This window comes from Lepisma saccharinum, chromosome 11, assembly GCF_977018435.1.
Source record: "Lepisma saccharinum chromosome 11, izLepSacc3.1, whole genome shotgun sequence".
Classification (NCBI taxonomy): domain Eukaryota; kingdom Metazoa; phylum Arthropoda; class Insecta; order Zygentoma; family Lepismatidae; genus Lepisma; species Lepisma saccharinum.
The window spans coordinates 5,844,953-5,871,868 of NC_139239.1; the positions used below are offsets into that span (position 1 = coordinate 5,844,953).

At 39.9% G+C, this 26,916-nt stretch overlaps 1 protein-coding gene across 1 annotated transcript in view; it reads left to right on the plus strand.

Moving 5' to 3' along the window:
• LOC145994605 (neuronal acetylcholine receptor subunit alpha-7-like) overlaps positions 1-26,916 on the plus strand; it is a 550,747-nt gene that overhangs the window by 428,585 nt on the left and 95,246 nt on the right. The window contains exon 2 of the mRNA XM_083130647.1: positions 2,801-2,940. Coding sequence (XP_082986773.1) covers positions 2,801-2,940 — 140 coding nt within the window. The remainder of the gene's footprint in view (positions 1-2,800; positions 2,941-26,916) is intronic.

Here is a 26,916-nt window from a genome sequence, read left to right on the forward strand (position 1 = left end):
CTGGAATACTAGGTCATTAGTGTGATTGCCCATGGAAGATGCTGGAAGAGGGGTTCCTTTCCCTCCTAGTCCCGCTACTACCCGCCCCCCTCCTCACTCGGCAATGTACATTTTTGAAAACTAATATTTAGAAATACGTCAAGTTGTTTAAATTTTTTTTCTTCAAGATTGGAATTATTCATATTGATTCAGATGTCATGGTGGTTCAGACGATAGGGAGTCTGCCTGCAGCAAGGGGTACACTGGTTCGATTCCCGAGTTGGGTTATTTCAGGTGGCAACGTTTCCATCACAATGGCCCTGCGTAGAGCGGATCTCAGGTTCACCCAGCCTCTCGCGGGGATAAAGGCGACCGGAGCGTGGCGCTGATCACATCACTACCACAAATGGACGAGATTGTGAATGTGTGGAGCCCACCTTCACTTTCTCCACGTCATTTTATTTTTATTATAATAAATTTCCATTACATTTTGACAGGGCAGGATATGGCCCACTCAGCCCCTCCATTGGCACCACCGGTGCACTGTTTATATGAAAATAAAAAATACGAACTTATAAAGCATACATTAAGTCGAAGAGCGTAATTCCATTCTCCTTTCTTGATGTTTGTGCGGAATCGTTCCTAGCCTAGAGCTTCCTCAGATAGAAAACGTCATGTAATATCATCTCCTTTTCTTCTTCTTTCCATTCTTCTCTTAATCTTCCTCTATCAATCACGCTTCCGGCAAGAAAATACAAAAACAGTTTACGAGAAAATTACATGCTCGTTTATCAAGGTCCCAGGATGCAATCTGCTAGAGTTCTGTCTAGCATTCTCCTGTAACGTACCCTTTGCATCGTGTCATGCTATATTCATAAGCCTCAAGTCTGTGTTATTATTTTTATACTCGGTTGGATATATTGTTCTGTCAACCAAGGAGCGATATAAAATGTTCTTTCCGGATGTGTAAGTGCAACCCATTCTACATGTTAAGAACCTGGAATATCCAAGTCGCTCTGAAATTTTAAAAAAAAGTAAATTTAAAGATGAATGAGATAACATTTGTATATCTTTGCATGTCTATTGTGTGTTGTTCTTCTACCTTTGCTCGGTAATCACTACGATTAAGATTAATGAGATAAAAGGTATATAATATTGACTTGAACTTACGAGAGCTTTCACATCGAAGTGACAAGCGACACGTATCGTGTGTCTTGAGTGATTGATTAGCTTTATTTAACTTCGCTTTTTTGCCACTTTTGTCTGATTTGCGAATATGGAGATGAGTGATGATATGATGAAATTGATGAATGGACACTCACAAACAACATCCAGGCCCAGGCTGGGATGCGAAACCAAGACCCCTGGTGTCGCAGCACGATCTGCTAACCACTCTGCCACGGAGGCTGGCACGTATCGTAGGTCACATTAAATCAGAGCGTTGTGTCACATAAGCTTCTTACTTTGCATTTATTCAAAATTATAGACAACTACACACTATACGGTCACAAAATTTCACTATCATAACAAATACACATTAATTGCTCCCTCTGTCCTATAATTATAGTCCGGTATGCCAAAATGGTAGTACAGGAATGACAGACGAAGAGGCAGATGGAAAGCACAATTTGGACTGATCCTTGAATAATAAAGTTGTATGACTCATTCCCGTGTTTCAAGTTGTTCTTCTGTATACTCCAATGTCACAGTTTGAATATCGGGCAATTATTATGAGACACCAAACAAAGGTGTACCGGACAATAATTATGGGACAGAGGGAGTATTTAGTATTTAGGAATGTTAGTGTGTATTATTTTATTTAGTTATTGTTTTATTCCAAATACAGCATTAGTTATTGTTTTTACATTGCAATGTACTAAGAAGAGAAACCAACAACATAAAGTAAAAATAATCCTGGTTAAGTGATTTACATTCTTAAACAGCAGCCTTCTATAACGTGAATAATTTTCGGAAGTGTCTATGCGATTTCCTAGATTATTGTATTGTCTAGGTAGTTCGTGAACGTTGTATGAGGCATAATCTTGGCTTCTGAGATGCGAAACGTTGAGTGCTTCTTGTTGTGTAAGACGCGACATTCGAAAGTGAATTTCCTGGAGAAGGCGATCACTGCTGATTTTGTTCTTGGATATTTTATGCTGGAATGTATGGTCTACCAATTTGTGTCTCTCGTGAGAAGTCTGAACATCTTCAGAGGAATGGGATTTTTCTGGAGTTTTATAGGTGGAATTCGGTTAAAAACAATGGCCAAAAAGAACGGAATTTAGTCTTTATAAATTTGAGTGGTATGCCACGAAGCAGATACGATAGCTTTATTCAAGGTGAAACGGTATATTTGTAAAAAGTGCTAAGAGCGGACAGGTTGTTTATTTCAGTGAAACGATAGACACGACGCAACATATGCATGGAACTCTTATTGACTGTGGAGATGTGCTCAGAAGAGGAGAGTTCCTCATCAGATACGACGCTCAGATCCTTCTGAGCGCCAATCTTTTGAATACGATTATTTTTGGCAACAATTAAATTCTTTAATTTCTCCTGGCGGTGATTAATGAATTGATTGTATCGGAATATCAGCCAGTTCGGTTCTGGATACAGTATGTTTGACCTTTTCAGAGTTAACGTTATCCTATACTTCAGCGAATGAAGTGAAACCCAAGGATTCCAAGAAAATCCCATTGTAACCAGAGTTATAGTTAAATAATATTTACTTTTTTTATCAGTGAGTAATGTACATAACAATAACTTTTCTGTTAGATTACCTAAAATCAACAGACATCTCATTGTTGTGTTTCTCTTTCAGAATCACTTCAAGGTCCACACGAGAAACGAATATTGCACAAACTCTTGGATCACTACAACGTTTTGGAACGTCCTGTCGCGAACGAGTCAGACCCTCTGCAGCTTAGTTTTGGCCTCACACTAATGCAAATCATAGATGTCGTAAGTATCTTTCTTCTTAATTACAGTTCAAAGGAGCGTATGAAGTGTGTTTGTATTTTTCCTTTAGCATATGTTAAATTAGATTTATTACATGACGTGTTCAGCGTCTCTAGGTATTACTTATGGAGAGTTTCTTTTACATGTTATATCATTGTTAGGGGATAATGCATCCTAATAAAGCGATATATGTACTTCCTAATAAGCCCTAATAGTAACATTCTCCAAAGATGTAACCAAATACAACCCTCCTAACCAACATACTATCGTAACGATCCGTAGGATCTCTTAATTGTAACGTTCAACGAACTCTACAACCCCAGACATTTACCCATTCAGGAAATTGCCAGAACCATCTAAGGAATATCTTGCCAGACATTGCCCAGCTTCCTTGAGTTTCCTGGATTGTGATTGTTGCAAAGAGGTGTAAACAACCGCGATCAAGCAAGAGTCGGCGATATTGAGTAAATTGAGTTGGAATAAATGTCTGGGAGCAGAGAGGTCAGGAGTCAGTTCCAAACGAAGGATTCAAAACGAACGGGCAGTCGATTTGAGTACGGAGCGTCAGGCAGGCATATAAAAAGCCTGAAATGGAGCAGGGGAGAAGTACGGTTAAAGGAAGAACGAATTAAGTACCGAGTCGCAAGTCATTCTTCGTACAGTCGCGAGCATAACCATTCACCGCAGGTCTTCAGCTGCAGTACAGAGACAGGTATACCTATTCCTCTAGCCATGCTGATCCAGTCTCAGAGGGGTTTAAAACTCAAGAGTTGTGTATTGCCATTCAGAGTGTGTAAATTAGTACCTCTGGCGCCTTACCATCAGGCCAGCTTGCTAGCGAGTAAGAGACTCCTCTGAGGATGAATGATGATTAGTGTGCTACATTCCCAATAAGATCCCTCATACTTAAGGGTATGGTAGGCTATTGATCACAAATGGCAGATCCAAGAAGATTTGAGGCTGGAATCCATTGAAGAAATTACCACGAGGATAGTCCAGACCTTGTGGGACAACCTCAAGGCCCATGTAAACCCTGGATTAAGTGATAGGCACATTCAGCTGTTAACACGACACGAAAATTGGTTGCTAACAACCCTAAACCTGGACTCCTAACATAACTACGTAGGCATTATTAGAATTATAATTTATGTATGTATGTTGGTTAGGAGGGTTTCATTTGGTGCTATCAGCATGTTTGAGAAACCGATTTTTGTGAAGTGTTAGTAGCTGGACGTGCTTTGCATTCAACCCTGCCAACCCTGAGGCCAAAACCTTCGGTACTCGAGGTCTAGGAAGAGCCAAACCCACGAATCCACGGCCTAGTAAATATCTTCCACAAAGAGAATAGCCTCATGCAAGGAATGGATCACCAAATCAACATCAGAGGGACTTCAATCGAGACGTGCAACCCAGAGTGCAAGCAGAAATACAAATGAACCTTAACCCCAGGGCGAAAATACTTCATCCAACAGCCATATAAATCAGTCAGTGTACGAAGCTAGAGACTCCGTTAGTTCCTCGAACTAGCCAACCTCCAATTGTCTATTTTAAGAGGAGCAGAGAAATATTAAGTTATCCCCTCACCCAAAGGTTCGCCAAGTTCCTGGGCTTGCCTAGTGTTGGTGGCTTCCCGAAGATTGAGTATTTCTCAGAAAGTAGTCTATAAGCTAGTCCGTGTCTACCCAATGTGCCCTTTCAGCCTCTTTGTTCACTTTCTCTTGTTTCATATTCATTATCCATCTTGGTACAGCATCCGGAAGAGGTAACCATCTACCAGTCAAATCATCATCAGGTTCCTCTACACATCAATTTTTCGCAACCTCTGGGTCGCAGGAGGTTCTTCTGAAACAGTCTCCCACCAATCAACATGATTAAAATCAAATTAATGATATAATTATAAGTTTTCCAAGTATAATAATACAATGATCGATCTCCCCATTAGTATTACGTAATTTGAAGATTTCGGTGTCCAAAATACAACATGTTAATTATAACACCATTAAACCTTGTTTCCATCATATAAAAAACTCTATATGCTGACCAAGGCAGAAATTTATCTTATTATAAAACATAAACTAAACGTAACGTTTCAACCTTCTAGCAAGGTCTTTTTTTTGTACTTGGTACAGTCTGAAGAATACCTTGCTAGAAGGTTGAAACGTTACGTTTAGTTTATGTTTTATAATAAGATAAATTTCTGCCTTGGTCAGCATATAGAGTTTTTCATAACATGTTAATACGATCGGATCACCAATTAATTTAATTATATTCGCGTGAGGAAACTAGAAAATTTCATTACATCCAGTGGTTGACAACTAACTTAAATTTATTTATATATTTGTCCAAGTCTAGACATAATCGATTATGATAACGCCAACATTTATTACTAATATTTAATTTTAATGGTACTTTTTAATAAACGTATAAAGTTTAAAAATAGAAAGGTATTTGCGAGTAAAATAGTTGAGATCAGGCCATCGACTTTTAAAAACAATAACTTATCGGGCCATCAGTTCGTCACAAGCGGGCTCCCATCTCAGAGAAAGAACCAGTTTTTATTGCATTACGCCCTATTTCGTAACTTAGTTCTCTTGGATGCACATCTTTTCTTTCGTAAGCAGTCATCTTAGGTTATTCTTGCTAGATAAGTTACTTCTTTAAGCAATCAACTTAACCTTTCTTGTTTTTCCTTCCCCCCCTCTAAACTAACTTACACATATTTTATTAGAGTTGGATTATTTTCTCCATAAAACTGCGCAAGCGAGCCTACACACTGAAAATTAAGGATTTTTCTAGTAGCACAAATGTAAAATATGAGGATGAGAATCTTGGTGGTTTAGAATGTTGTGTGGGAGACTCACCAGATTCGATTCATATCAAAGCATGAACGTCATTTAGCCTTCAAAGCTCAAAATCGAAAAAAGTGAGAGAAATGTAGAATGAAAATTGCAATCAAACAATTCGCAACCGTAAAATTTTGATTGTACTTATTGTCTTTCCACACCTGAAAAAATCCGGAAAGTTTTAAGTATGTAGAAGTTTACAAGTACCACATGTGTTAAAATTAACATTAATTGTGGAAAAAAAAAAACTGGCGAGGAAATTAACTATAGTAGCCAATATCCTACGCAAAGGTACAAATTGAGTTATCGATTCTTGCGCAGCTCTCGTATATATGCACATACGATTACACTTATAATGGATGCAGTCAATTATAAATTTAATGAATCGCATCGTAGCTTCTGAAATGGATCATTCGCACATGTATTCGCAAGTTATAACTAGTCCGTTATCTATGCTTGCGTTTAATTGCCAGAATTCATTCTAAATTGATTAGTAATTAAATGTTTAGATATATATCAGAGTCATTTTTGGCTTCGGTTGCTCCTATTTACTTGTGAATGTATTTTTCTGCACACACATCTATACTCTGTCCCGAGAATCTCTGGAGCGAGCGATCCAAAGTAAGTATTTGTACAAGTAGTGACTCGAGCGGGTTTGGCCAATGAAGACGGGAACGGGATTGCATGGAGGAGAAATAGCATCTGCTGTTCCTTGCCTTTGCAGCACCGTGTACCGCTTCGCTCCTCCCACTCGTTTTTTTTCCTGCTCTACCATTATGCGCTGCCTGGCTCCAGAGATTCCAGATATACAGTATAGGAGATGTGAAGTCTGTCGATGTTCCTGTTTGCCACATGAGGCCTGGCGTTATCGTGGAGGATAATCACATTGTCCACATCGAGAATCCCTTGGCGCCTTTTCCTGATGGCAGCTCGCAGACGTGAGTGTGTGTCACAATAGCTGTCAGCGTTAATTGTGTCACCTCGTGACATCAAACCCAGCAGGACTGCTCCTTGGCGATCCAAGAAAACCGTGAGCAATGTTTTCCGTTGCGAGCGAGGATGCCCGACTGCTCATTGTCATGAAGGTTTCCTCGGCCATTTTCGAACTCGCAACACCACCATCTGTTCCATCTTGTTTTTCCTACTATATTTAGTGGCTAGCACATCGCGCTACGACGCCAGGGGTCCCAGTTTCGAATCCTCGCCTGGGCATGGATGTGTGAGTGTCCATTCATCAGTTTCATCATATCATCACTCATCCCCATCTTCGCAAATTAGCCAAAAGTGGCACAAGAACGAAATAAAATAAAGCAAATCAATCAATTAAATCGTACTAGTACGTCATTTGTACAGTGGTTACCTTACTAACTTTCTTTCCTTTCGTTGGCCAGCTTTCACTTCCGTACAGTAATATTGTCACAACCAAAATGGTACAACGGATTGCTCAATACCCAAGAATGTACTGTCCTATATTTCTACGACATACTGCGATAGGTTAGGTTCCGTTCGTTTCACTCCGCCTGTGCCTTGCACAGAATTATGTTTCAGATACAAACAACCCAGTTTGTGCATAACGTCCGATTTCTGATCCCCTACCCTATTTGACAGGATGAGTTGCAGTCTCCCACGAGGTGTGCTAGCTAAATGGGCATTAACATATCCATTAGTAATATCACTCATTCGGGCCTCAGGGGTATCATTACAGTTAATACAGATGGCAGGGCTGTATAAACATGCAGATATATTATTTGCTTTGCAGCAAATGACTGTGCAGATTACTATTGTTTGCAGTAAAATTATACTTCATCGTATTCCTCGATTTTAATTTCTTAAATTACAGTCTTCTTTTGCTTTACAGGATACATAAAGAATTAATACATAAGTCTTCTAATTATCTTATTTTATATTGTACATTTCTTGTGACAATTTAGTAGTCATATTGAACATGCGCAAAATTCCAGCTTAACATGCATACGAATAGATGTATCAAACTTGTCATAGCTTAAGCCTCTTTCATCTTCATAAATATATTTTGTCTGTTGTGAATGACATTAGAAGAATATTATTGTGCCACGAAATTTTTAATAGTAAGGTTTCATAATGAGTACCAGTTTATTACAATGACATATGGAGAGAAGCAACAATGTGGTTTCCAAACACACACTGCAACCACAGTTGCTATTTTAATCTTTCCCTATTCAGAAAAACCTGCACCCTTACACACACAATACATTTACATCCAATAAGTTTAAACATAGAAAAATCAACTATAAACAAACTTACAATTCGTTACGTCCATGTCCCTGTCTTTTTCAAAGAACATTCCAGATCATCACATATCTTGTTCTAAGAGTTTAATATAATAGTTGGTAGTTGACCATGCGGTCTTTCAATTGCGTCATATATCGTAGGTCTTTACAGCACTGACATGGTCGTTACATATCATATGTGATAAAGTAATCCTGTAGGAATCGTAATACATATTTGAGGAGTGCATTACGTAGCTTGCAATACTGTGCTTCTTTCTCAGAAACTTTAGGGCATAATTGGAGTTTAAGGTTTTAAAGAAATTCTTGTAATATGGTGCGTATCCAACCGGCATTTGAAACTGAACATCACCTTCGAGGAATGAGGGTCCTTCAAATGAAATATAGACTGGCTGGGCTGTAGAAGCTAACACTGTTTGTATGCAAGAAAATACATAATTTCACAAAGATAGCGTACTGGTATTACTTCGACAGAGGCTACAGATAAGCACCACTACCGTTCAGGAAACTGTCCAAATGCTGAACAAGTTTCTGGATACCGTCCGCAAAGAAGGACGCTAGTTGCGTGTTGAACCACTTTTCCACAGCATCTTAAGCGTTTGATGGGAGACGAAACGCTTATCCTTCAGAACCATCTTCAGCGAACCAAAGATGTGAAAGCCGAAAGGGGAAAGATCTGGGATGTACGATGGGTGTTCCATAATATCCCACAGAAAACGGCGCATAGTGTCCCATAGACATCGAAAGACGCTGTCAACATGACCTTCTTTGCACATGAATTGAATGCGGAATAGCCTTGTCACATGTAACAAAAGAAGCTTCCACCAGGCAATGAACATCTGCTGTGATACTCGCAGGCACAAAACTCGTTGTTACTCTATAATACAAGCGTAAAAATTCCACTAACAAGCACTAATTTTAAAAGCAGTAAAAAGAGCTAGTAAAATAATCACAAAATTTACACAGTACTAACTTCTCGTTCCAAAAGAGCAAAACCGTCCACTACCTCGTCACAGTTTCGAGAACCACTCAAAAGAAGAAACGCACAAGGCACGATAAACCATTTTAACCCACGGAAGCCCATGGACGAGCTTTTGTCTGGACATTCCTTTTTCCACTTCACGTGCTTGTAGCAAGTGGTAACAGTCAGCAGGCTGTTCTGTTTAACCTCCCAAATCGCGAAAAATACAAGAAACGGGGATCTCTTTGCAAGATGATCTGGAGTACAAGAGAAAAGGAACACAACCAAAACCTTGCTTCCCTATGGTTACTACATATTAATTCTTACATCTTCAAATATTAACGACTTTTCTGACAAAAACAGTCTTGTTTCAGGTGATCCTAAACGTAAAAGACCATAAGGCCCGTACTGAACTCTAAACCTTTGATCGCCTACAAAACTTTGATTTTTGTGGTATTTTAAGGTGAGAGGAAATTACGTAATATTAAATTGTGACTTCTAAATGCAATAACTCCAGAAGCCGTAATTTTACTTCTCCTTGCTAGGGCAATATAGTTCAAATTTAATTAGTTAAACTCTACAGCAAACAAGCATTATCTATGACAATACCACAGCTTGATGCAGGATGAGAGAATCCAGCTGCAGTACAAAAAATCATCTTCCATTATTCCTTGCATATGCTTAAAACAGAAAAGTTTAAACGAACTGATCTCAATACTAAAAACGTTTTTAAAAAGTACTATTCTTCCCTGCGCCAGGAATGAAAAATCAATCCCCAAATGTAAACTGGGTCAAATGGTACATTTTTTCAGTGATGAATTCCGCTGCTTTGTGCACCCCCTTCGGCTAAACTTATGTTTTTTTTTTGTTTTAGCCTAATTACGTTTCATCGATCTTGGCAATTAACATGAAAAATCCATCCGACTGCGAAAAGAAAAAGTTTTATCTGGGAGTAATGAGAGAGGTGTTGTGCAGCTTCCTGCCGGCTGGTTGGTTGTTGTTGGAAATTTCCTGTTCTCTCTCTCTCTATCTCTTTCCCCTTCCCCTCTCCCTCTCTGGTTCTCTCCCTCTCTCCTTCTCGATCCCATTAGGGATTCTATCAGTGTCAGAAGGAAAGAAATATAATTAACGAAGGAAAAGCTATGTTAGTTTTCTCCTACATTGGACCTCTGTGTTGGAAAAGATACAATGACATGTCTACGAGTCTTAGAACAACCATAGACTGTCAGAATTCTTCCACTTTATAAGGAAACTAAATTGGAAAGTTTCTATCTGACAAATTTCATTATAGGGCTTTGTTGCTAGGTCAATACTTTATCTTCCTCTCCACTAATCGATAGTTCACCTTCATCCATTTTACTTTCTACGTACTATCGAATTTCCTTAAATTATTGCATGATATTAATATCCATTATTGTATTGCAGTATTCACTAAATGTCAAGAAAACTGTGTTATGAATCTTAAATCAAATAGACTCTTCCATTCACATCTATAGGACTAGCAATGCTTGTAATTCCAAATTATAAAGAGTGGCTTATTTCAGCGGTACGTATTTAGTTTACATTAGACTATTTCTAAATATTTTGTTTTCATTCTCTTGAATAACTCGATAATGAAATCCACTTGTATTTTTCCTGTTATTTTACATTTCGACTTTTAACTAATAGCTACAGTGAGGATGATAAAATTGATGGAGGGACGTTCGTAATCGAACGGGGATTTGAACTCAAAAACTTCCGTGGGGAGAACGAAAGTCGACCACTTGAGGCACTTTGTCACCAAGCCGGCAATCACTTATTGCAAAGTAAGTACGTAATCAGAAAAAAAAATGCTTTATTTATAGTTTTGAAAAAACATTTACAAGTTTAAATTTTATTAATTTTACACATTTTGAAGTTTTTAAGTACGTAAGAAAAATAATTGAATGAGTTCGTGTTAGTGTGAATATAAAAAGTGCAATATAAATATTACTTTAAAGGATATACTCGCATAATAATTGGTATTTTATTTACTAATGTGTCTGCTTCAATATTCTCTTCGAATCTTGTAAAACGTCATTGATATTATCTCCTGCACGAAAAGAATAATATATATATATATATATATACAGAAAGCATGCTTACCTATTAACTTTAAATAAAGCTTATTACCTTACAGTTGAAACCATTTGAATTATTTTGCAGTGGATAGAACCGCTCTTACCGTAACTAGGATGGCTTGAGTACATTGTTTTTCTGGTTACGTCCACAGTAAAATATGAAATAAAGGTAAATAAGAAATTAATCAATGAATTTAGGTCGAGTTAGATTCATTGCATGCCTAGAAAACATTTCTAGGGATGCGAGTGGCGAGGATGAAGCAAGAATAAAGCTTCCAGTGATAATTTCCTTACTACAAGCAAGTGAGAGGAATTATTGATAAAGGAGAATCTGCAGAAGGAAGCGAAATACAAGGAAAGGGCTGAGAGAAAAGAACTAATTGACTTAAATTTTAAAAGTTCAAGTTTCGCCAAGCGATCTTGACTCTGTGGCGAGAATCGTTGTAAAGTGTCCGAAAGGATTGATTACGAGCATTTGGGAGGAAATTGAAGGAAGAAAAGGTTCCTGGTTTTGTCTTCGAGTCCATCCGTTTCGAGCTACTTTTCTCCTTGTTTTCGTTTCTTTCTTTTACACTCTTTCCCAAGGGATTGTTCGGAGGAAAGAATGGGAGAGCAAAGAGTCTGTAGGGTTTAGGCGGAAATCCTTGAGGAATTAACAAGAGGAAATGGATCACGTGATCATGGGTGTTGAAGCGAACATGATAAAAAAGTTACAATTGCGGAAGGAAAATATATTCCCTCACATTCTAAGTGTATTTTTCAAAGTTGGGATGTGTTAGGTTGTAAAGTACGTCATATTGTATATTTCAGCTCGATATCTCTTCGTTTAGAGAAAAGAAACAGAAGATAATTTCGTCAGCCGCCATCTTGAAACTCTTTAAATTATTTTGCTTTGACTAATCCATTAATGCGTATGTAACTGTAAAAAAAACTTTCAGCTCAACCACTCTAAATTAACGGCAGTTATAGAGTTCACACAATTGATTAATGTACCCTTCCTAACTCACACGATATGTATCCAAGTTGCTGCATACAAATTGAAATACAAGAATTGCTCTGACACCCCTGTGAGATTCGTTCCTAAATCTTCAAAAATATATATTACATAGTTCAAAAAATCAAAATGAACAAAAGTTGGACATACATATACATAGTTACTTAAGTCGTTATCCTGCTCTCCCTAGAAAGATCTAATTCTTCCATGTTGACTTGTTCAATTCGTATTCATGAAAGAATAATCACATGAAAACACTGATGCACACGAGGACTAAAAACCTGAACATGCGATAGCGAGCTCGTGTGACGATTGGCCTTGTCCATCACCACGATTGCATATTCTAGAAAGTAATGTTAGTGGCAATGGTTATGCATTACCATGCAACGTTAACTGGCCATTATCCATTGTCTAATGCTTTTCAACTATACTTATTCTACGTTTCAGAGAACACCTCTTTACTTGTCTTTCGGCGAACATTTTTTGCCGATTGTGGGGATCCAACCTACGACAGTTTTCTGTTATTTTACTACAAATACCGTGTACTAGCCAACTACTATTTTTTGCTGTTACTATTTCTATTTTCTGAACAGGGGATTCTTGAATTCTAAACTGGGGTGACTTGTAGAGTTTTGGACATTGCTATGAAGGCGTCTTTGACATTTCCTGTTTCCAATTTAGTTTTCGGGTAGTAGCGTTTTCTAGTCACACTGAATTCTATATGTGATTCATTCCATGCATGCTCGGCTACACACGGATTTGTCGTAACATAATATTCCTGTCGTAGATTCCATTCCCACCAAGGGCAAAAAGACATTTGTTGAACTGCAGACGAGAGAAGAGGCGCTCTCTCGACACGTAGAGTTAGAATAAATAATAACCCGTAACGCAACAGCCCGCGAGGGACAGAGCCTACCTACCGACTGCCGGCCTCACTCCCACCAGAACATCCAACCAGTTACGGGGTGCCATGTGGTCAGCACGACAAACCCCCCGGTCGTTGTTGAAGGTTTGCATCAACGGATTACGCTACTCACCCGTAGCTCCCAGTTTCCTCGCGATAGTGGGTTGCCACCGGTGGCATACACAGGCCGAAATCTCAGGAGAAAATTAGTTAAACTTCTCCCCAGGAGACTCGAACCTGCGCGCGTTCCGTAGCCGGAACCCAATGCTTGAACCTTAGACTTCACGACCACGATGCGGGACAGTGTTTGAGTAAGGTTAGTTAAGAAGCTTAGGCAATAGATAATACCAAATGTATGCTAAAGTAATGTATGTATGTAAAGTACAACTGCTTACAACCAACAACATAGTCTGAAGATATTTAAATGAGATATATGTGAACGATACGATGTGCAATTTTTACAACACAGTAGCATATGATTCTGCAAGTTCGTGATTCCGCAACCATGAAAAATATACCAAGAAAAGCAAGTCAAATGAGCTCAGCCCGCTCTGTACGTCAATAAGACCAGTTCGACAATTGAAACAAATATATTCTTGCAGACTAGGAAAATCAGAGTTCCCTAGCGGGCCTTCAAGGACTTAGGCGCTTAAGTGGACTTGGGGAAGACGAAGAACACAAAACAGCGGAAGGTTCTGTGATGAACGAAATGGAACTCCGTCGCCGACAGGGCTCATTCGTTTCCAGGGATAAGAAGTCCGATGAAACGGCTGATGTATATAGAGCCCCCTGATACATAACATCCCTCCAAGACATCAGACACTCATCTGGTCCATAACTCATCCTAGAGTCCTCTCTCTCCTTTTTTCTCCTTCCTGTCCTATCAGATTCTTTCCCTTAGGGGCAGAGTTAAGATCGTTGGAGTATGCCCCGTGGCGGGAGTAAGAGATAGAGTAATTCCGGACGACCGAACAAGATATATTGTGCACCAAGCGCAAAGTGACATGCGAATGTAAAAGGTGGATGACTGCTCCGATCTTGTTTCAACAATGTGACCAAACTGAGAGTATTAATGAAGTACAAAAGACACTGTCAGACTGATATACTATTTTATTGTAACTAAATCCTTGCGAAATTGACAAGTGTCCTTGAATTATAATAATAATTATTATTATTATTATTATTCGTTATTTTTTAAAAAATAAAAACATTATATATTCGTTCCAGAATATGTTTACCTGTTTCTTTGTGTTTCTTCTTCATTTATATTCAAGGGACATACAGTCATATTATTTTCAGAATATCTCCAACTGATTTCGATTCTAGCTAGTGAGCCTACGAACGGCGCAGAGAGTGAGCAAGAGAGTTAGCGATATGTTCTAGGTCGATATGACGTAGCAGCTTGCTTGTGGATTGGAAACTTCGAAAGTTGTGACCCGCTGCCAAGCTGCAAATACATAACTACGGAAATAATCTCACTCCACCTAGCTAGCGAGCTTACCAGCAGTGTACTGGGTGGGTGGGAAGTAACTAGACATCGAGCATTTTCTGTTTTAGTTTTGTGATATTTAAGCAATCTCAATTACCCTTTCTGTACACATACATTATGGAATAGGATTACATATGTCCATACGAATTTCATAATATATAGGGTCGTTGGCACAATGAATGTCGAACGCCACCTGATAATGTTGAAAGGGTATGTTTGGCTCATCGTATCGAGAGGTACCGGAAACGATGCCCGGCGCCTCCACCACGTATCTTTCCCTTAGGAACGACGAGATCGAACTAAGGACTTTCAGATGTCCCTCGGGTGGCGATAGCTCATTTCATCATTCATACTCGCTTGGCGTCATTAACTCATACGAGAGTTAGTAAATGAATAGCATGGCGTGACCAATGAATACACAATGCACACATATTGGATTTTAGTCTCCCTAAGATTGTTTCGGCGATGATAGAAACGTTACCCGTTTCAACTAGAAGCTGATGTCCTTCGTAGATTTAGGTGCGTAGAATAGACTTTTCTACAGCGTGTCGATGCGTAGTGTGATGGTTCTAAGAGGTTCTCTATCACAACTCTCCCTCAGGTGTAATCAATGTCGTCATCTTCTGACTGATTAAACTGACTCTCCTCTAAGTGACGGAATAACTGAATGAATGACCCTGACTATCAGAATCAACACTATTAATGCTCCAAGGATTGCTTCCGTAAATTCCGGGTCGATGTACCTATTTACTTCCTTGAATTTGTTTAATACATGAAGTGACCCATGTTTTCATGCGAGAGGGCGCCCTGCCACACTTTGCACTAACCGTGCGAGCCTGGTTCGACCACATTTTTCCGGCTCGTTGGCTGGCACAACAAGGACCTCACGAATGCCCTGCCAGAATTCCAGACCTCACGACCTGTGACTAATAGGGGGTTGGGCAAAGGAGGAAGTGTACAGTGTCTCTCAAAAGTTTTAGGACAACAACATTTTAAACTAGGCAACCCAATTAACACAAGGCGTTGACGGGTTGCGTGTAGAGTTAAGCTCAATTTCAGGGTTGCCACATGCACAATAGATATTTATAAAATACGCGAAAGAAATAAAAAAACAAGTATTATTGTATAAAATTATTTAAAATATCACTATTATATTATATCTCAAGTGACAAAATTCTTTCTCAAAGAAAAAAAGGTTTTCTAGTATTTCATCGCTGATGAGTCTACAGAAAGGAAAAGAGGTGTAAGAAAACGAAAGGTGAAAAAGGACAGGAGAAAGAGAAAGCGAAAGCAGAAGAGGAAATGTAGAGGAGAGAAGAAAGAGAGGATAGACGAGGAGAGGAGATGTAGTGAGGAGAATGGAGAAATATTCTAGGAGAGATAAGGAAAGTGGAGCAAAGAAGAGACAAGAGGAGGAAAACGAGATGAGGGAGGAAGGGACGAGAAGAGGGGAGTGGAGAGTAGAGTATAGGAGAGAAATATAGAAGAACGAAAAAAAGAGGAGAAGAGTCCAGTGGAGTCGGAAATCTAAGACAGAAGAGGAGATACAAGGAGTGGAGATGAGTGGGATGGAGATACGATGCGAGAAAAATAGGGAAAGCGATACGAGATAAAATCAGAGCAGAAGGAGGGGAAAGAAGAAGGATAAGGAGAAGGGACTGAAGAGAAGAGGTAGTTGCAGGAAATATCGTCTTAGCGTCAAGAATTGATGCATTGGTCAAATTATCGACATGAAACAGTCAATAACATTTTGAAAAGTATTGGAGAATGTATTAGATAGGTGCGAAATGCCTTTTGGCTTAGTTCAGAGCAAGGTAAAATCTTCCATGTAAGATCTTTGATTTTACCTGCGATTATACCACTAAAAACATGAATGTAGTTTTAATATTTATAAGAATTATCCACTTCTCGGTTCGTTGAAATGGAGATTTTGTAATTTATTATTTCCCCTCCCCCCATCGTTAATTCCAAACTGAATCATTCCGTTTCACACGGCGTAGACAATGAACACAATGGGATTGGTCTAAAACTTATGAAAATTTTCTGGCACCGGAAGGGTTTGAACCTACGACCATCAGATTGACAGTCCTGAACGTTAAACACTACCCTACAAGCTTTCGCTATTGAAAGTACGTAGACAGTGGGAGAGAAATTTTGAAGAAATCTTTCTATTAAATGTATTATATAAATCCACCTTATGCTCAGATAGGTTTATTCACAATCGTAAACTTTTCGTTTAATAGATAATATTTGGTTTTAAACGACGGGAGAACGTTGGTCTAATTTCCTTTCTTGCTCTTTTGAGAGAATATATACTTCTACAATAGCAATCGCGTTCGGAAACGGTGAAAAAAAATGTCTTGGTTATCAAAGAAAGACAAGCTTGGTAGCGTAGCTTGCTAGCCTTCAAAGTGGCTCACTCACGCTATTCGAGGCCCCTTATTATCGCAAAACACAGTGCGTCTTTGTAACAAACAAGTATTGTTTGCACACTACATGTAGGAGGAGAGTTGCATCTACATTTCACATTGGTCAGCTCCTTCTACGTACTTTCAATAGCGAAAGCTTGTAGGGTAGTGTTTACCGTTCAGGACTGTCAATCTGATGGTCGTAGGTTCAAACCCTTCCGGTGCCAGAAAATTTTTATAAGTTTTAGACCAATCCCATTGTGTTCATTGTCTACGCCGTGTGAAACGGAATGATTCAGTTTGGAATTAACGATGGGGGGAGGGGAAATAATAAATTACCAAATCTCCATTTCAACGAACCGAGAAGTGGATAATTCTTATAAATATTAAAACTACATTCATGTTTTTAGTGGTATAATCGCAGGTAAAATCAAAGATCTTACATGGAAGATTTTACCTTGCTCTGAACTAGCCAAAAGGCATTTCGCACCTATCTAATACATTCTCCAATACTTTTCAAAATGTTATTGACTGTTTCATGTCGATAATTTGACCAATGCATCAATTCTTGACGCTAAGACGATATTTCCTGCAACTACCTCTTCTCTTCAGTCCCTTCTCCTTATCCTTCTTCTTTCCCCTCCTTCTGCTCTGATTTTATCTCGTATCGCTTTCCCTATTTTTCTCGCATCTTATCTCCATCCCACTCATCTCCACTCCTTGTATCTCCTCTTCTGTCTTAGATTTCCGACTCCACTGGACTCTTCTCCTCTTCTTTTCGTTCTTCTATATTTCTCTCCTATACTCTACTCTCCACTCCCCTCTTCTCGTATCTTCCTCCCTCATCTCGTTTTCCTCCTCTTGTCTCTTCTTTGCTCCACTTTCCTTATCTCTCCTAGAATATTTCTCCATTCTCCTCACTTCATCTCCTCCGCGTTCGTTGGATGAAACTGGTGGATGCCGCCGGCACATACATTGTATACTGAGCTGGCACATACCGCAGGTAAGCCTTTTACATAATGCACATGTACAGAAAATTCTTTGAGATTGCTTAAATTGTCACGGGCTGCTAATTTAATAAATAAACTAATTAACTCAACTGACTCAACTGAGCTGAGCTTAGCAACGCAACATCGAAGAATCTCTCGCCTCACCTGCTGGGCGAATTAAACATTACATGAAATATAATACGGTCAGGATAAGTGCCTAACAGTCGGTGTTACCAAGAATAAACCTAGGAGGATTTGATTTTAAATACCTGAAATGACGTTACATAATACTACGGTGTTTCTGAATATACACATATATTAAAGCACAGATAAATACACATTACATCTTGCCCTCTTTCACTCGATCTCACATTCATACTCTCATTCCATGGCATATGGCGACAATATGACAATTACAAAGGTTAGATTAATTACTACTTTGACCATACTCTTGCTATGTCTTGGCTACATTGCCTTTTACAATTTACCGTTTAGGATTTTAAGCATAAAGTGAATAATTGTTCCTTGTGCGAACCCCTTCTATCTTTTCTGAAGGTATAAATATATTCAATGAACTATTGTTTGCCGTTAACATTAACTCTCATCTTTAACATTTGATTATTCCGCCGGAATACCGATGCCTAGGGATGCCATAGCACTGATTTAAGTTAAGCAATGATTTGATTCACGCAGATTCGCGGTAGATAGTCGTCATCTCTCTCACACACGCACATGGTTGGATCTTACCTTCGCTGCATTCCCTCTGACCTGGGTTGGGTGAAAGTGGTCCTACAGTTCTGGAAGGCCTCCACACTCCCGTGTTGCACTTCACGGTTATCCTGGTTTCACTCGTTCACTTCGCAGGGACGTCCAGGACGGTACACGTACACTGTCGACTCCATACGACAACTTGCACAATAATAGGTCAGTTCTTCGCGGTCTCTCGTAAGTACCGATACGCGACTTGGGCGATGAGACGAACATACGCGATGAGCCATTCGCGGTTTCACATGAATATCAAATGTTATTAACTTTCACTACTTTGGACGTTGTTTCGGACGATTGACACAGGTGGACGTGTCTGGCGTTATTCTCACATAACCACACGTATGTGCACGGATGCGTTGACGGCGAGGGGGAGAAGGATCCCCTGGTTCTATTCTGCTCTACTCCATGGCTCTGAAACACTCACTCGAGGAAAACAAATCCAGACCTCGAGTCTGCTTGCAACTCGCAGCTCGGTCGCGCGTAGCTCACACTCCGGTGGCGATTGTAGGCAAAACTGTGTAAAACTGTCTCAAATCATCCCTTTTATTCCAGATTTGAACGTAGTGACGCGCTACCCTCTATGATCAGGTGCTTGTTTATTGTTTCTGGTGCTTTGACCGTTGTCCTCCTATCCTGGTCAATGCTCACTCCGGTCCTTAACCTTTGGTAGCAGCCCCTCGCGCAGAGATTAGGCTAACTCTTCCTCCATTGTAGTCAGTCACGAAAAGCAAAGGCATCTCAGTAGGGTAGCTTCTCCCTTTCAATTCAGCGATGAATCTTTAATAATTCATAACTCCCGTATTTCTGTTCTGATTAGGCTCAAATCTTGGAATCAGTACTTTCATGATGTGTTCTTCCGCTGGTTGAAATCTCATCAAATTCGGTCCATTGGTTTAGAAGTTGCATTTTTCTTGTTATTCCCATAAGAATGCATGTAAATCCGAATTCGGGCGAAAAACGGTGGTTGAGCAAGCTAGTGTTGGCTAAGGCAGTTCGCTAGACACCTGTATTCGCGACGGATATTAATATTACCAATTGCAATTAATTCCTACTAACGGGCAATTAGATTAATTACTTGTCCCTCAATATTTGACCGTTATAACATTCCCCTCCTTTTAATTATGAATTTTTTTCAGAGCGAACTTGCGAGTGACAGGAAAAAATTCATACCACATATATACTAACTTTGGATACACCCTGTAGTTTTATACATATTAAAGTGAATACTGAATAATAAGCTAAATAAGATATAAGTAAATATTTGGTTTGCAATTTGTTCCCTCTCACACATATGTTTGCATACTTCTTGCATTAATTATAAGAAAGGTCTACATTTTTGTCTTTTAATATCAAAAAAAATAATCTCTAATTTTCCTATTGTTTACTTTACAATCGGGGTGGCTCTAGTGCAATATTTTCTTCAGTGTCTCCTTTGACATGAGCCGGACTGGCAAAGGAGTCTTCTAGTCTCCCGTCGGGCCTTGAATATCGGTTATCTGCTCCAGAGATCGCTGTTCTTGCCTCAGTCCACTTCGTCTAGGTTGGTAATCTGGGGAGAGTGGGTTCACGCTACGGCTAGTAGACGGTCTATTCCAGTCGGGTAAATTAGCAGTAGTCTGTGGGGACACGACTGTTCTAACCGCATTCACAGCACGATTCCTCTCAACTTGAATCGGGTTGTTTTGACCCCGGCAGTGTTGCCATCTCGCGTTTTCTCCATCTCTATCATCTCTGAAGTGTTGTTGTTGTGGGCGGTGATTGCTGTACTGGCCTCGCTGGGGATAAGCTTCTCTATTGTTCCTCCCAGAGTTCTGTCTCCGACTATTGTTTGTTGCCAAGTTTACTTTCGGGAATCCCCCTTGCCTTCCTTCATACTTTCTTCTGTGATTCTTGTTTTCCCAGGATGCTCGTTTTTCTTGCTCCAGCGCGTCCAAATCACAAAGAATCATCGACATCGTGTCCAGGTTGGAAAGTGCGTCTCCGGTTAGCTGACGTTGCACATAATGCGGAAACATCGCACGTATTGCGGCTAACATTTCAACTGGCTCAATTCCGGGCTTCAGGGCGTGGAAATCACTCACTCGCTGCCAAAAGAATTGTTTATAGGTGATTTTCTGGCTCTCATCAAACCTGCGATTTCTAAGCAAAGTGATTTTGCGTTCTACTAGCTGGCGACCTTGAAATTGTTGCAGAAATGCTTGTTCAAACTCTTCAAAGCTATTAAATAGTGGATTCCGCTGCTCTAGCCAGATCCTTGCACTCCCTTTGAGTAATTTTCGCATTAGCCTCAAGCAGTCTGGGCTATCGACACCGTACAACAAACAATCTCTCTTGAAGTCCCGTATGAACATTGACGGTAAAGCCTCGTCGTGATCGGGGTCGTACGTTTGAAAATGATCTATGCTGACCTTTGAGAATATTCCTCGAGTATTCGACTCCGGGTTGGAAACACTGCGTGTCTCCTGCTGGGCGAAAGCGTTCAAGCTCGGCGAGCTCCCGCTCCGGCCGATGACGTCACGCGCTGCTTGGCGATCCAAGGAAGTTGGTGCTGATTGACAGGTCAGCTGGTTGGTCACGTCTGCTGCGACGAGCAAAGGAGTTGGGTTCACATCCCTGGACGTTGCCTCCAATCGGCGAATCTCTTCGTCCTCATTTCTTCTCCGTTGCGTGATTTGGAAATCCTTCAATTCACGTGTCTCCGCTTCCAGTCGTTCTAATCGGCTGGTTATGCCCGTCTGATTCTCGGTCGTTCTTGCGTCCAGCGTTCCAATAGTTTCTTGAACCTGACGTAACTCTACACGCAGATCTTTCTCCATTGTGACTACATTAATGTTTGTCTCTTCATGTCTCCTTTCGCATTCCTTCTCCGACTGAAGTACTTTCTCCTTCATTCGGTCATTTTCGGATAGCAGTACTTGGAAACGGCGGTCCCATCTTTCTTCCCACTCTTTTCTTCTTCTTTCTTCCATTTCTTCCTTCTGTTTTCGGCGTTCTTCCTTCCTTTCTTCCTGCTCTCTCCTTTCGGCAGCCTCTATCTTCCGCCTTTCTTCTTCTTCTCTCTTCCTCTTCTGTTCTCTTTCTTCATCTCTGGCTTGGATATAGCTGATTAGCTGAGAGAACATGGCCTGCACGTCCATCTTCTCTGGAACTGGCAACCCTGTTACCGACTGATCTTTCCCTAGATCCTTATCAACGTTGCCGGCTGACGAAACGCCTGCATCTGTAGAATTCTCAGCCCCTGGGCGGTCCATGGTATTGTTCGTTAATCTCTGGCGGAGACGAGTAGTTCTTTGCATGCCAATCTTCTTCTTCTTCTTCTTCTCGTGGCTGGCTATCGCCGAAGGAAAAAGATATCGAAATTCTTTTCCTGGTTTCTGGTTTCAGATCCCGGGGATCGCACCCCTCACCTGCTTCCGTGTCATAACGCGTGTCCTTTTGTCCTTTATCGTCCGAAGTTAATAACGCCCATTGTTAATAAAATAATAAAATCCTCTAATAATTCTGCTATGGATAAATGCTATAGTCGCGACAAAGTATTTTCACTATTACACCATAAAAAACACACAAAATGGTTCTAGCTACACATCGATTGTATATTCAGTTAATTAAAATCACCGTACAAATGACACATTAATACTTTAAATGAACACGTCTTTATAGATTCTTATCAGGATTTTCAGTTACAGGTTGCAATTATTTAACTTTCAACAAAAAAATCTTAGTTCCCCCTTAGCGTTAAATTCTGGTACCCTGTCGTAGACATTCGTAGGCTGAAAACTCTCTTTAACAACAAGTATTAAATCCCCTTGGGTAATAGACATAACTGATTGTTAACCATTACAATCAAACTTAATAAAATTCACATTGAGTAGATAAGCAACTAATTAGAATACTCGTGACCTCCAGGTTCCTTACTAGCCTGCCTGTAACATCGTTCTACGAGTCTAATTCCTATTTGCTTCCTATTTGCCTACTCTTCTATTTGCCTATTCGTCGATTATTTGGGCCTACTCTTTACACCCCTAAATGTCTATTCACATACTCGTCGATTATTCGGCGTACTTTTTTATTTGCCTACTTTATTTTATTTGCCTACTCGTCGCTTGTTCGGCCAACTTTTTTACTTGCCTACTTTTTTGCCTACTCGTCGAATGTTCGGGCGCCATATTTTGTCACGGGCTGCTAATTTAATAAATAAACTAATTAACTCAACTGACTCAACTGAGCTGAGCTTAGCAACGCAACATCGAAGAATCTCTCGCCTCACCTGCTGGGCGAATTAAACATTACATGAAATATAATACGGTCAGGATAAGTGCCTAACAGTCGGTGTTACCAAGAATAAACCTAGGAGGATTTGATTTTAAATACCTGAAATGACGTTACATAATACTACGGTGTTTCTGAATATACACATATATTAAAGCACAGATAAATACACATTACATCTTGCCCTCTTTCACTCGATCTCACATTCATACTCTCATTCCATGGCATATGGCGACAATATGACAATTACAAAGGTTAGATTAATTACTACTTTGACCATACTCTTGCTATGTCTTGGCTACATTGCCTTTTACAATTTACCGTTTAGGATTTTAAGCATAAAGTGAATAATTGTTCCTTGTGCGAACCCCTTCTATCTTTTCTGAAGGTATAAATATATTCAATGAACTATTGTTTGCCGTTAACATTAACTCTCATCTTTAACATTTGATTATTCCGCCGGAATACCGATGCCTAGGGATGCCATAGCACTGATTTAAGTTAAGCAATGATTTGATTCACGCAGATTCGCGGTAGATAGTCGTCATCTCTCTCACACACGCACATGGTTGGATCTTACCTTCGCTGCATTCCCTCTGACCTGGGTTGGGTGAAAGTGGTCCTACAGTTCTGGAAGGCCTCCACACTCCCGTGTTGCACTTCACGGTTATCCTGGTTTCACTCGTTCACTTCGCAGGGACGTCCAGGACGGTACACGTACACTGTCGACTCCATACGACAACTTGCACAATAATAGGTCAGTTCTTCGCGGTCTCTCGTAAGTACCGATACGCGACTTGGGCGATGAGACGAACATACGCGATGAGCCATTCGCGGTTTCACATGAATATCAAATGTTATTAACTTTCACTACTTTGGACGTTGTTTCGGACGATTGACACAGGTGGACGTGTCTGGCGTTATTCTCACATAACCACACGTATGTGCACGGATGCGTTGACGGCGAGGGGGAGAAGGATCCCCTGGTTCTATTCTGCTCTACTCCATGGCTCTGAAACACTCACTCGAGGAAAACAAATCCAGACCTCGAGTCTGCTTGCAACTCGCAGCTCGGTCGCGCGTAGCTCACACTCCGGTGGCGATTGTAGGCAAAACTGTGTAAAACTGTCTCAAATCATCCCTTTTATTCCAGATTTGAACGTAGTGACGCGCTACCCTCTATGATCAGGTGCTTGTTTATTGTTTCTGGTGCTTTGACCGTTGTCCTCCTATCCTGGTCAATGCTCACTCCGGTCCTTAACCTTTGGTAGCAGCCCCTCGCGCAGAGATTAGGCTAACTCTTCCTCCATTGTAGTCAGTCACGAAAAGCAAAGGCATCTCAGTAGGGTAGCTTCTCCCTTTCAATTCAGCGATGAATCTTTAATAATTCATAACTCCCGTATTTCTGTTCTGATTAGGCTCAAATCTTGGAATCAGTACTTTCATGATGTGTTCTTCCGCTGGTTGAAATCTCATCAAATTCGGTCCATTGGTTTAGAAGTTGCATTTTTCTTGTTATTCCCATAAGAATGCATGTAAATCCGAATTCGGGCGAAAAACGGTGGTTGAGCAAGCTAGTGTTGGCTAAGGCAGTTCGCTAGACACCTGTATTCGCGACGGATATTAATATTACCAATTGCAATTAATTCCTACTAACGGGCAATTAGATTAATTACTTGTCCCTCAATATTTGACCGTTATAAAATATTACAAAAAACTACAGCAAATGTTCAATGTCTTGTAACTTCTCACCCACCCTATACAGCGTGAGCAAAAGGGTTAACGATAGATTCTGGATTGAGATGACGTCAGCGGCTTAGTTGTTGATTGGAGGCTACAGGAGTGAAGTAAAGAACAGCAAGTTCTCGCTAAACCATTTTAAACTATTAAGCTAACCCTAAACACAGTGGTGGGACAACCTTTCCAGGAGCAAGATCTGCCGACTGGCTTTTCACTGTTTAACTCGTAGTCAGCGTATTGAGTGCCATCACAGCTATTATTGCCCTTTGTACTACGATTTGCATGTTCAGAGCTGTATAACAAGATGTATGAAATGAAACATCCCCTTCTGGTAACAACTTCCTCGGGGTAATATCACTGTCAACTCCAACACCACCTGACCTATTAGCATATTATTTAAGAATGTTCTTTGTGAGTGTCTCTTCATCAATTTCATCACATCATCACTCATTCTTATTCTCATCTTTGCAAATAGCCAAAATATTGTCTGAAAAGCGAGGTAATATCAATCAATCAATCAGATATACATTGTTTTCGAAACAGTTCCTTCTTACTGGTAGTTCAGACATCAGATCTGTTACGTGTCGGTGACTTGAATATGTTAAACTGGAAATAGCCCAAGTGTTGAAGTCCCCAACGTCTTCCAGGATGGCATTAGACTCTCGAAAGCGTACTCGAAGCGAAACAAGCTGGGGTAGGGGCAATTCTGAATCATTAGGCTACACTTACTAGCGCCTTTGCTTTATATCTAATTTCCCACCTCGGAGTAGATGTCGCTTTTTGATTGATGAACCGTTGTGGAAATGACATTACTCCTCCGACACCGTGTTTGCACGTGGTCTCCAAAGCAGAAGAGAAAGTAATGTTCTAAATCGCTAGCAGGAAATTTCATTTCACCGCTGAAACTGAGGAAAGAAATGCAATTACTTTAAACAGAAGAGAAAACGCGATGATGCAATAAACTGTTCAATAGCACAGGAGTTCCTTGTAATTATCTGATGGTGCTGAAAAACTCTTCCACAATTAAACTAGTATTTGAGCTAGATTCCAGGATAAGACATATTACAAAATGAGAAATGGTGCATTTTTACCGTTAAATGTTTTTTTGGAACTATTTTAAGGAAAGAGCAAGAAAAGGTAAAGTTTCACACATTCACGTTCTTGGTCGTACTGGAGCCACAATGTTAAATCTATTTTAGGTTAAGTTCAATAGTGATTAAATAAAAATCAGTTATTTAAATATTGTGAAAATTATAAGTAGCCTATATTCTCTCATATAAGAAAAAAGATTGTCTCGTGTTAGATTGGCTGCTTGGACTTCTACACATTCCTCTTTCTACTTTATAACTTCATTGCAAAACTTGAGAGGTGCAACCTTTGTTGAAGGTACGCTAGTGTCAACCTCATTTCTGCGTAGTTCACCCCAGTATTCTGCATTGCTGTAAGACAACGAGGCTCTAGCGTTTGGACCTACAACCAGTCTAATCTTCTGTGGGGCCCGTGTTGTGTCGTCTAAATGTGTTTGTTCCTCATTCTTCTTCGTATCACCATTTATCTCCATCGTCGCGATTAGACTAAATTTGTAGAAATGCTACCTAAAATAACATGATTCAATCAATGTATCATAAGCAAACTTTTAGCTCAAGCAATGCACTAAACACTTACAAATTTAGTACCGTATACTTCGCAAATGTATCATAGTCACAGTTTTGGAAAAACGTTTATACCTAGATTAGCGCTGATAACATAAAAATCCATTTTCGTCTGGAAGCTTGAAACGCGTTGACCATTTTCACTCAAAAGTGCTATCAATATAGTATACTATAGTTGCAGTAAGAATTTCAGCTCAAATTAATTTACGGCAGTTATGATGGTCACGAAATTAATGACGTGGACCCTCTTTCTTTTTTCCTATCCTAAACAACGGGCTATATGTCAAAGCTTTCATAGGCAAATTGTAGGCCCTATTGGTGCTGTAACACTTCTTGGAGATCAATACTTATAACGTGGTCAAGTGATCAGAATTCAGCACGGAAACAATTTTTAACCTCATGCTTATGCAACCCAAATAACATTACTAATGACCGGGATTGCATAACAGTAAGGATGTGTGCTTCAAAAGTTTCCACTTCATGCTCATATGGACTAATTGGGACTGACCTTATAAAAGGTGTCTCAAAAAGACGGGGCATTTTGAAACCGGCATACAGAAGAGAATAACATAAGTTGCAAGAGATTTAATAATGGA